Here is a 12762-nt window from a genome sequence, read left to right on the forward strand (position 1 = left end):
GGACATATCTCTAATCATCTCATAGCAACTCCCTGCAGGGTCAGGGGAAGGGAGGGAAGGCAGCAACCAAACCAACAAATCACAGAGGCTGAAGGGACGAGCCACACGGCGTCTAACGGACGGGTCTCTCTGGAGACGCAGCACCGACTTGTTTCCAGGAGCAGTTTTGTCTCTCTCTTTTTCTCTGTTGTTTCTCTTTCTCCTTTTATGTCCGTGGCAAGCCGGGTCCCTTTTCTCTGTTCCTGCGTTCCTCCTCCTGCTCCCTCCGGGCGCTCCGTCCTCTCCCGCCTGACTGAATGTCGCTGTCGCTGAGGAAGGCGTGTTTTTCATCTCTGCTGCATTAGCGTCCGGCGCGCGCTGAGACGGCGGGACGCCGAGCACACGGACAGCTGGGGGAATCAGATTCTCGACGGGAGAGGGAGCGGGATAACGCATCGCCACGGCAGATTTGTTCAGCCTCCTAGCGACGACAACACCCCCCCTTTTTTCCTTTTTTCTGCCTCTCTTATTCTGGAGCGTTGTTTTACCTGTCTGGATTCTAGCGTTACACTCGACTTGTACGGAACATAACACTTTTTTAACGGGCTTGTTTTTGGATTTAAAAAAAATTCAATCCAGACCCTCCTCCCCTCCAAAAAAATGTACCCCTGAAGCAAACTGAAAACAAATTATAATAAGTGTCTCTTAGGGAGCAGCGGGCAGTCTGAGGAAAGGGAGACGCACCGACAGGAGAGAGTGTTTTGTCGTGTCTCTGCTACAGGAGAAAGGGAGGGACAGGCTTCCAGGGGCTGGTTAGCTGACTCAGCCCAGGCTGCAGAGAACCCACAGCCAGTCCACCCAACTAGGGGGAACAGAACCCACAGCCTGTCCGCCCAACTAGGGGGGGGAACGGAACCTTCCTGCAAGTTTTCTCATCGGCACCGCACGCCCTTCTGCAACATTCCGTGCCGGAGTATGGATGGATGAAGGGATGAGGAAGGAGGAGAAATAGCAAAGGCTGCGTTGCATTCAGCACCAGAGGGAGTGTGGAGAGGCTGCGACAGGAGACTTGAGCTGCTAACTGATGGATTTCTAGCTTTTCCCATCCCAAACCCTCTTTCTAATACGTCTTTTAAGTAGCCGGGCTCGTCCTTGGACTAGGAAAAGCTGCATCGGACGTCACTCGTCGGATAGGACAACAAATTTGGACTAATTGATTATCATCAACGTTTGCTTTTCCACTTGGGGCTCTGTCGGGTTGGGCGTGTGACCGTTTGTTGGTTTATCTGTGTGTGTGAGTGTGTGTTTCTGTGTATGCATGCGCATGTGTTGGTGAACATCTGTGGAATTTGGGGATTTCATTTCTTTCTTCTCTCTCGATGTCCGGCGTTGTCGGCTGCAATTCTTCCCCGCGCTGCCCATGCCCGTCGCGTGCCCGGCCCCAAGGTTAACCCTTGCTAAGCCGCAGGCAGGATGAGTGAGTGCTCGGCAGCGACTGCCTCCGGGGCAGTGATCCTGGAGGAGCCCGAAGTGAGTGGGGCCCCTGGAGTCCGAAGGGAGGCTCAGGCCCAAGGCCCCCTGCGCTGTGGCGGCTGCGCCCTGTGGCCCCGCCAGCAGACCTGGCTGTGTGTGGTCCCGCTTCTCATCGGCTTCATCGGCCTGGGACTCAGCCTCATGCTGCTCAAGTGGATCGTGGTCGGGACCGTCAGAGACTACGTTCCCACAGACCTGGTGGACGCCAAGGGAATCGGACAGGATCCCTTTTCCCTGTCCAACCCCAGCGATCCCCCAAACAACCACCAACCGGATACCACCACCACCGCTGGTAACCCCACCTCCAGCACCACCACGGTGGGGAGGGTTAGAACTCGAGCCACCTCCACTGCCGCCCGGGGGGGCGGAGCCTCCGGAACTCAGGTGATGCCTCGGAACCCCACTTCGCATCAGAGCGATGCCGGAGGGCGGGGGGGAGGAGGAGGAGGAGCACGTGGACCTGTGGTTACTACGACGACCACCGCAGCGCCGGGAGGCACGTCCAACGTGGCGGCGTCCACCTCCAGCCCTCTGCCGTCCAATCCCACGGTGCTCCACGACTCCACGCAGATGTGGACTCACGAGCACACGCCCACGCAGAGGGCCGTGACCACGCTCGCCGGGCGCACCCACGGCCACCGGAAAACCCGTGAGTCACGCTGCTAGATTCCTAATTTCTGCCGGGTTGGCTGTGATTCAGTGGAATCCATGTTGTTCTAGTCTGGTTTTAATATCGGTTGGTTTTCAGTGGAGACCAGTGTCTACCCCGTGAGACATTGCTTTGTTTTTTTAGCATCTGCGCTAGTGTTTGACTCTAGACTCATGAACTTCCAGAGTATCACGTGTTGAAATCTAAAATGGTGGACTTGACTGTTGTATCTATAGCTAGTCATAAGTTGAATGAGAATTTTAAACAAGCTCTTGGTAGATAAGGATAATTGGTTTATCGATTGAGCAATAAACATTTGAGCAATAAACAATTAACAACAATCTACCTGTTTGAAAGATTATATTATAAAAGCAGTTTGTCTGACATCTGATCTGGGCTAGTTTTCTTGTGTTCCTCTACATATTGAATGAGCCTGAAACTGTTTAGAATTTAAGCATAACAAATGGCACAATGCATCTATTATGGAAAGTCTTTGGTTGCTCTGAAATGGCATTGCATATCAAATTTGCCCCAAAGGAAGGTTTGTGCTTTCACAAAGGCCAGTTAGGGCCTCACGTCTGCATAGCTGGAAATGAGTTTGAGGAGATGCTGATGTAAACAGGTGAGCTGGCAATGACATAGCCCAAGTCCCCATCCCCTCTCCGGCTCAGTCTCCTTCTCTACTTTAAACAACCATGGGGTGTTTGTGTGATGTGTTTGTAGTTAACAGTGGTCATCAGGCCTGTATGGGGCCTGCCCAGCACTGTGGGTTTCAGAACAGATAGGATCTAGCACAACAACTCTAGTTCCCTCTTTGCACCTTCTATGTCCTTGACTCCAGCTGTGGTATCACCATAGCCTTATTGATTCCGGCACAGAGGGATTTTCTTGCTGCGATCAATCAACTTTGTACTCATGACTGCAGGCCCCCTCTAGCTGTCGACGCTGGGGCGTAGTGTGGGCGCCTGCGCTTCTACTCGAGTAAATCACTCCACCGTCTGGGTCCCGTTTATGTGGGATTTCACCCGCTGATGTCCCTGCTCGCCTCCAGGCCGCTCGGAGCCTGTAAACTCCCCCCGCTGTCCATCGCTCCCCAGGCAGGAGAGATGGACAGCAGCCCCTCCTTGGCAGGACAGTCCCATGCTCTTACCCGGGCCTTCATCACATCATTTACATTTACATTTAGTCATTTAGCAGACGCTCTTATCCAGAGCGACTTACAGTAAGTACAGGGACATTCCCCCGAGGCAAGTAGGGTGAAGTGCCTTGCCCAAGGACACAATGTCAGTTGGCATGACCGGGAATCGAACTGGCAACCTTCAGATTACTAGCCCGACTCCCTCACCGCTCAGCCATTTGACTCCCATACGATCATGTATGATCGTATAGCTCAAGGTGGGGTAATGGTCTCTTGCCTCCAACAATAGTGATTATCTTACATCAAATTGTCTTTTACAATCCCTGTAATTAGACAAAGCAAAGCCATACATCAAATTATCGATAAACACAGGCTCACTTCCTACTCCCCTGCCGCCCTCGCCTGTAAGCTTGCCGGAGGCTTGGTTGTATCAGATAATCAGACTGTTCTAGATTAAAATGAGGTGCTCCCTGGATCAGACGGGCAGGAGAGGATTGTGTATTTCATTACAGGCGAAAAATAAGGGGAGTCATTTTTCAAACGTTCATTTATTAATTAGCCATTTTAAAGAATGCCATTTCTCGAGCAAGTGCTCACGAAAAACCATTAAGGCTCACTTGATGGATATCCTGTGGAAAATGTCACTTCTCTGGTCTCTCCTGTTGTAGCACAACCAGCTAGTATTCACACCCCTCTTTCTCCTCGTACTCCTCCATCTTCCCCTCCTCTTTCTCCTTCCGTGCGGGCGGACACACACACACATACACACATAGACACACACACACACATAGACACACACACACACACACACATAGACACACACACACACATGCACTCATTCAAAAGGAAAAGGACATCTCTTTTTCATTAACCACCAATTATATTTGAATGTGTGTTTTGTATATTTTGCTGAATTGTCCTAATCAACAGCACGTCTATCATATGAAGAACACATTCATTAACCAGTGAAGAGGCTTATTTAGAACTTCAACCCAAGGGAGGTGACACCATTATCTGTTGTTATCAGTGTAAACATTCTGATTAGAACTGTCTTTCTCTGAAACTACCTCCAAAGACAACCTAAGAACATTAAAACTGTAACCATTTAAAATTCAAAACAAAAATTGGATTTGTACAGTGCACTTCTCTTGCAAATGCCTAAACGCAGTGAAACATGTCTCCATCCCTGCATGCGCGCGCGTGTGTGTGTATGTGTGTATAGGATTATGTCTACTTGTCAGTTAAATGACCTCTCAGTCTGGCTCAGGTGAGGAGAGCCTATGTCTGTGGGATATCAGCAGTAATGCCATTTGGAAGGAGTGTTACTCTGTCCCCGACATTGAATATTAGATCAGGGCATGCCTCTCTGCAGCATCATTCACAGCTACTCTGCAAGATTACTTTTCACTCAGGCCCAACCTTAATCCAGATTAATTCCTCATCATCACCCAGCGGAAGCGTCCTCAACAGAATTACATTACTCACCTATCAGTCACACTCGCCACACTTACAGACGCCCCTGTGGAAGAGGATTGTTGAGACAAACAGCCTCCTGAACTATCGTGTTATGTAATGGCCATTTCATAATTGGGATCCTGTATGTCCTGGTGGAAACAGTATAAAAGGAGAAGGAAGTGATGTCTTGTGAATATTAGTTTTTTTTTTTTTGGACTGAAGAATGAAGAGTTCACTGATACAGTAGCTCACTCTGGCTCCAGACCAGACCTTTCTCATGAGACATTACGCAACTGGATGCAATGAACCACAGCCTTGTCATTCACAAGGAGGGGGATGGAGAACTTGTGAATATCTGACATCTGGCTGTCTCTGTCTGTCTCCTTTCTCCCAGTGTAAACCGAGGGGTCAGATGTTGTGTGTGAGTGTGTTTATAGTCTTGGCTATGGGATTATGGGATTAGACCTTAGATACCACACAAGGAAGGATCCCTGATTGTTACCTCCTCTCACATTATCCTTCTGTGTATGTATGTAGATGTCATGCAAATGTGTGTGTGTGTGTGTGTGTGTTTCCATGGTGTTTTTTGGGTGTTTGTTTGTGCATGTGTTTATGCATATGTGTATTAGGCAGTGACCTAGCTAAAACTCCAGTTCTGTAGGGTGACATAGCCCGCTCGTCTTTGAAAGCTGATTGCTTCCTACCTCTAAGAGGCATGAAGGACTGGATTACATCTGCTGGGGCATAGGATGTTTGGGAATGACTGGGTCGAACACCCATGGAGGACCTCTGGTTCCTGACATCTACACTCTGCCACTATTTGGCTCCTCCAGGCTTTAAACCCCAAAAATGCACAACAGCTTACCTCAATGTGGGTTATAGAAAATGGTTCATGTTTACGTTTTTTTTTTTACATATTCCCCCCCATCTTTGCCAAATTACGTGGTTGAATGTGGGGAGTTAGATCAAACTACACACTTAATCAAGGTTGATCTAAAATGCATCCAGTATTGAGACAAATACAGGTTATTGAGAGAAATCGTTTTCAATTAATACATTTGAAAAAATACAAATAATGATTAACACATGCTGTAGCTTCAATTGTTTATGGAATATACCCATTTTTCTCACTAATTAATATATAAATCTAAAATCTAAATCCTCTTTAGTCTCTGACAGCTTCAGCACCGAATAACATAGATTACACACTGAAGGTCACATTTGTTCCAATTCAAATACTGTTCTTACCTCACAATTGCGACAGTAAATGTTCTGTCAGTGCCATCATAAATAGAGCCTTAAATGTCTGGCAGACAGTGTTTACTCGTAGCTGTTATGTAATCTACACGTCTGTTTGGTGAGATATCCAAGTTTGGCGTATAAAAGAGAGTATCTCGATGCTGTTGTCCTGTCCCTTTATAGCACCATTGCTCTAAAGCTATCGAAATAAAGCTTAGTGTCACTTTGATTTATTCTGATGAAATGCCCCACGGAGGGACTGATGCTTAAATATTAACGAGCAGAAAAAGAAACATGTTCAATATGTAGAGGGAAATCTGAATAATGGAAGATGGCCCATGACAAATTATCCCAAAAGAACATAAAATAAGCCTTTGCTTCTTGAGAGGGCGGTTTGAGGGAAGGTAAATGTGGGGAGGTTGTGCTAGGTGAAGTCTTTATTTTTCGAAGAGACAGGGAGAGTTGACAAGTGCTGTTTCAAGGATTTAGTAAGAGGAGTCGCTACATTACCTCCTGAAAACAGAGTGACTGAGAACTTGTACATTAAATCACTTTCATTCTCATTTTCTCGATGTTTTTATTTTCTGTCTTTTTCTGTCTCTCTCTCTCTCTCTCTCTCTCTCTCTCTCTCTCTCTCTCTCTCTCTGTGTCTCTGTCTCCCTCTCTCTGTCACGTTGTGTCTGTGAGTCCCTATGGTCGGGGAGATGTGATGAAGTACAAAGTGTTTGAATGCTGGTGATGGGTCTTCCTTCTGAGAGGCTTTTGATAATGCATTCAGTTTTAAGCAGGCCTGATTAGACAAGCCCTTCCCCTGCTCTGGGGTAGGACGGGGGATGTGAGGGCAGTTAATATATTTTGGATTGGTTAGCAGATCGGCACTCTACTCATACTCCTGACGCACGACAGGAAGAGGACTCAGAGGTATTTAATCCTGACTGATGGTGGCAGAGAAGGACTTTCATTAGAAGTTGCCTCATTCAAACCTGTTTCATGTCTGGAGAGGACACACACAGGACATTTTGTATCCTAGGTTTGCTTTGCATAATAAAGCAACAAAGGGCTCACTTAAAGTCTAGCTTCTTAAGGACACAATGTTTTTGCACAGTTGTTTGTTGGTGACTGCAGTATGTAACATACAATGTCTTCTGAAAAGATAATATACTTTCAAAGAATGTTCAAGAATGAACATCCTTGGAATCCTAAGCAGCGACAAGCAACATATTCCATATAAGGTATAGCTTTACTCACCCATCCCCTCCACTCACCCATCCCCTCCACTCACCCATCCCCTCCACTCACCCATCACCTCCACTCACCCATCCCCTCCACTCACCCATCACCTCCACTCACCCATCACCTCCACTCACCCATCCCCTCCACTCACCCATCACCTCCACTCACCCATCCCCTCCACACACCCATCCCCTCCACACACCCATCCCCTCCACTCACCCATCCCCTCCACTCACCCATCCCCTCCACTCACCCATCACCTCCACACACCCATCCCCTCCACTCACCCATCCCCTCCACTCACCCATCACCTACACTCACCCATCCCCTCCACTCACCCATCACCTCCACTCACCCATCCCCTCCACTCACCCATCCCCTCCACTCACCCATCACCTCCACTCACCCATCCCCTCCACTCACCCATCCCCTCCACTCACCCATCACCTCCACTCACCCATCACCTCCACTCACCCATCCCCTCCACTCACCCATCCCCTCCACTCACCCATCCCCTCCACACACCCATTCCCTCCACTCACCCATCCCCTCCACTCACCCATCACCTCCACACACCCATCCCCTCCACTCACCCATCCCCTCCACTCACCCATCCCCTCCACTCACCCATCCCCTCCACTCACCCATCCCCTCCACTCACCCATCACCTCCACACACCCATCCCCTCCACTCACCCATCCCCTCCACTCACCCATCCCCTCCACTCACCCATCCCCTCCACTCACCCATCACCTCTCCTACTCCAGCTGCAAACCGTTTAACATCAGTGGGCAAACAAGTGTCAGAGCATTTTGATCTCAGCCACGGTCAGTGGCAGCCACTGCGGTTCCTAGCCTATTACTCTGTAGCGACTTCAAAAGGGCCCCGGCACCGTGACAAATGGGGGCAGTAAACCTCCAGCAGACGTTCAGCCGATGGACGCAGGCCAAACCCCCGAGCCCTGTGCCCAGGCCAGAGCACGCCCCGCTGGGAAGCCTTCCCCCAAACCGCTACGCTACAAATGAGGCCAGAGCTGGCGGAGACCGGTTGGATTCAAACCCAGAAGACGGCATTAGCCCACTGAGCTGAAGGTTAAGCGTCCAGCTGCAGATCTCTAAGTAGGGTACTTTCCCGCAACTTAATGGGTTTCTTTCTGGAAGGGAGAGCAGCTCTCTGAAGCTGCTGTGTTGTTCTGCTGGACTGGATGCTGTTGTGATGTGAACAGCTCTACCAACTGGTGCCTGGCCCCCACAGGACACCTGCAGTTACCAGACACATCAAATTGTTGCTTAAATTATTCTTCCTGGACCTCTATTTTGTCCCATGGCAAACGGGGGCAACCAAATCAAGTCACAACCAATTCAAGTCAAATGCAATGAGCTTTTTGCAGGGAGTCAATTGATTCAATTTCCCTCAAGGTCAATTCGTGTGATTCCCATTGAATTCAGCTGGATTTGATTCAGCCTCTGAGTCAAATATCACCTGCCAGACTGCCATGCCTCCCTCCATGCAGAGTTGCAGGTGGGAAACCCAATTGAACTGTACCGGAAGGCACAGTAATGATGAATCAAAAGAATGTGCATCCCTTTGGTACGGTATGTGTGTTTACATACTGTGTACGCGTGTATCTGTGGAAGAACGACTGATAGGACTGTGTGCATGTGTGTTGTTGTTGAGCATGTGCGCGGAAGCACTTGTGTGTATGTGACTGTTTGATCACTTGAGTCGATGCTCATCCTCGATAATCCAGTGATCCTCAAGAAGCAGCCATCTTGTGTCGTGTGCTGTACAGTCTGAAGTATTGATTCCTCTGTGTGATTGGAGCCTGGCCTTGTGCCACTCAGCAGTTAAGCCCAGGCCTGAATTAAGGCGTGGGTTCTGCTCCATTCTTCCATAGTTATTTTTAGCCGCTGAGATCTATACGCTTTTCCAAGGCGGCGTGGGGGCTTGTTTTATGATTGCATTCTGTTATCCCTACCGCCATGAAAAGAGGGGCAAAGTTGACTGATACGTTTACGTTGTTGTGCAGGGGGCTTTGTGTCAAGGTTGCCTGCCCTGCCCTCCCGTGGTTTGGGTTTTAATGAACTACTTACAAGTTAGATTTGTGTGACTGACTGCAGGGTGTTATTGTGTGGAGAAGTGTCACGTTGGATCAGGTCAGACGGTCTCCTGAGACACACCCCTCTCCTGGCAATGTCTCCACTAGAAATTCCTAGAAGTGAAAACATGACCTTGACACAACCTCAGCGTGGGGTAGGGTAACCCCAGCCCAACCCCTCTCTCTCTCTCTCTCTCTCTCTCTCTCTCTCTCTCTCTCTCTCTCTCTCTCTCTCTCTCTCTCTCTCTCTCTCTCTCTCTCTCGTGCGCGCGCGCGCACACGCCATAAGTGCAGTCATTTGCCATCCTCCATGCCTCTGGCACTGCCTGTGTCATCACTTCCCTTCTGGAGTGATGACACAGAGCCTAGCCGGGGAATGTCTGAGCTTAGCGGGGTACTCAGAATGAGTGCTGCATAGGGACACGACACACATCCTTATTCTGTCATTCTGCTTTCACCCCTCCCCCCCCCTCTCTCTCTCTGACTCTCTCTCCCCCTCTCTCTTAGTCTCTCATGTTCGTTTTACCTGCCTATTTCCTATCTGTCTATTCCGCCATCCATTTCTTTGAGTCTAACTTTTTACCTGTTTAATACTTCTCTGTAGGTCACTTTGTCTGTCTCACTTCCTCTCTCCCCATTTCTTCCTCGCCTTCCTACTCTCTCTCTCTTATTTCCTTTCACTCTTCCTCCCTCCTCCCCTCTCTCTCTTTCTCTCTTGGTGTCTCTCTGGACCCTCCATGGTTATTATCCTGGCAGCTGTCTCAGAAAGAGCTCTATGCTGTTTGACAGGTCTGCTGGTGACAGCTCTCACCCCCTCCGGCACTCAGTCTCAGTGCTCAGTGCTTCCTGGCTCAGGAGAGAGGGACGGCCAGGAGAGAGGAGCGATTGGGTTGAGGAGGGGGCTGTTGAGAAGAGGGGAGGAGAAGGGCGAGACACAGGGAGGAGTGACTTTGCAGAGACCAGACAAGCAGGAGAGAAAGAAGAGCAGTCATTCATCTGGATGGGCTCCACTTTCATCTGTCGCCTCCTAACGGCTCATTCCACTCATCTACATTTTCATTGGTCCTGCTCCTAAGGCCCCGCCCCCCATAACTGTCTAGATGAAACCTGATTGATGATCTAGGCTGTTTTTAGTACACTGTACATCCAATCAATTTTGTGGAAACTGATTACATCAAACTATTTAAATATTTGAAGCAATTTCTTTAAGTAAATTGTAATTTGTTTGTACTGTTTCAATAATATATATATTTTTGTATTTTCCTGAAGAAATTTGATTACTTTAATCATTTGATAGGATCAGTTTCCATAAAGGCTTTGAGTAAACCCTTCATCTGGGTTTACAGTATATAAGGAGTTTGGAGGGGTTAGCATGGTCAACCATCACGCTAGCTAGAAACACACACGCACACACACACACCATTGAGAACAAACACACATGGTACCTTCCGCTAGGATGTGCTTGGTTTCCACCGAGATGAACACGTCAGCTGAAGGAGCTGTCACTGGTCGCTGTCCGCAGCCTGTCACGCAAAGTGACTGATGCCTGCAGGTCCCCTCTCCCGTCAGTCTCCTCCTGCCACCCGGGAGCTGCCCTGGATGCTCAGTCCCAAGGCCTCGCTCCAGTCCCAGGGCCTCGCTCCAGTCCCAGGGCCTCGCTCCAGTCCCAGGGCCTCGCTCCAGTCCCAGGGCCTCGCTCCAGTCCCAAGGCCTCGCTCCAGTCCCAGGGCCTCGCTCCAGTCCCAGGGCCTCGCTCCAGTCCCAGGGCCTCGCTCCAGTCCCAGGGCCTCGCTCCAGTCCCAGGGCCTCGCTCCAGTCCCAGGGCCTCGCTCCAGTCCCAGGGCCTCGCTCCAGTCCCAGGGCCTCGCTCCAGTCCCAGGGCCTCGCTCCAGTCCCAGGGCCTCGCTCCAGTCCCAGGGCCTCGCTTCAGTCCCAGGGCCTCGCTCCAGTCCCAGGGCCTCGCTCCAGTCCCAGGGCCTCGCTCCAGTCCCAGGGCCTCGCTCCAGTCCCAGGGCCTCGCTCCAGTCCCAGGGCCTCGCTCCAGTCCCAGGGCCTCGCTCCAGTTCCAGGGCCTCGCTCCAGTCCCAGGGCCTCGCTCCAGTCCCAGGGCCTCGCTCCAGTTCCAGGGCCTCGCTCCAGTCCCAAGGCCTCGCTCCAGACCCACGCTCCAGTCCCTATAGCCACATGTTGTCCGCTGTTGCATCTGACGTTTTGTGGCTTTTTGACGACTATGTAGAACTTATTCGTCTCTCCTCGATCCTTTGTCTCACCTGTTTGTTAGTCACGAGTCAGTGTTGACCTTGTTCAGCAGTGTGATTAACTCTGGCCAGTGTGCCGTAGAGGAATCCGTCAGCACGGCGCCTAGCAGGTGTGAAACGAACGAGCTCCCATGTTAACCCGGACACAGCTGACTGCTATCAGCCACGGGGAGACGCAGATAAGCCAAAGGTGAGGAAGAGGTAGTGTCACGTCGGGCTCCTATCAGCACTCTCAGAGGTACGGACAAGAACAGACTCTCTGATCCCTAAACGCCCCTGTCTTGTCTGGCATATACCAGGTGGCACCCAGGCATTTCTAAACACGCCAAGCGCATTTGGATGTGATACAGAACTCCGGCGAATCCCTTTCCCCCCACCAAACGATAACCCTGGAGGTAATATAAGATGTGACACATTCCAGAGCGCTTGTACGCGGATTGTGCTCGCGTGATGTCGGTTTCCACGCACGTAAATAGGGAAATATCTCGTTGGAGGCGGCCCTGTGAGCTGCACGGAAATATGAGAGAGAGGGAGAAGGGTGCGGCGGCCTGACGGGTGGAGCAATCCCATGCCGGATGCAAATCAGTCCGAGCTTCTGTTGCTGCATCGGTAGACGAGGGTAGGTTACTGTTGTCGGAGGTAATGGACATCTTCTGTGTTACTGAGCGCGTGCAAGGAGACGCGCTTGACCGCAGCGTTGAAGACCACGACTGTGAATGTACTCTATTGCCTATTCAGAAAACAAATGCAGAATATTGTTTTTGTGGGTGTGTAAATGTGTATTTTGTGTGTGATTACAGCAAGTTTGGCCTTTTGTGACACTTTACTGAATGTATACAGGCTTTTTCTCGACTGTGGCGGTTCAGACAGAACAAATTATGTTTGCCATCACGCTCTGATGTCCTAAGAGGATGGGAAATACCATCCCCCCCAAGGAGCTGAAACAGAGGTGGAGAGGATAACTAGAAGTAAATGAAAGAGTAGAGTCAAGTTAGGCTCTGTCTGTCTGTCTGTCTCTATCTCTCTTGCTCCCTTTCTCTCTCCATCCCTATCTCCCTCATTCTCTCTCCCTCATTCTCTCTCCCTCTCTCTCCCCCTCCCTCTCTCCCCCTACCTCTCACTCTTTCTCACAGACAACCCATGAACCCAGCAGACCGACTCTGTGGGTTTAATGTGATCT

The 12762-nt window shown here is 50.1% G+C and overlaps 1 protein-coding gene across 2 annotated transcripts in view; it reads left to right on the top strand.

The window, feature by feature from the left end:
* The first annotated feature begins 469 nt into the window (after window positions 1–469).
* LOC134022578 (pro-neuregulin-3, membrane-bound isoform) overlaps window positions 470–12762 on the top strand; it is a 165079-nt gene continuing 152786 nt past the window's right edge. For both annotated transcript variants that reach the window (XM_062464210.1, XM_062464211.1), the window contains exon 1: window positions 470–2161. In XM_062464210.1, coding sequence (XP_062320194.1) covers window positions 1453–2161 — 709 coding nt within the window. In that variant the 5' untranslated portion in view covers window positions 470–1452. The remainder of the gene's footprint in view (window positions 2162–12762) is intronic.

This window comes from Osmerus eperlanus, chromosome 6, assembly GCF_963692335.1.
Source record: "Osmerus eperlanus chromosome 6, fOsmEpe2.1, whole genome shotgun sequence".
Taxonomy (NCBI): Eukaryota; Metazoa; Chordata; class Actinopteri; order Osmeriformes; family Osmeridae; genus Osmerus; species Osmerus eperlanus.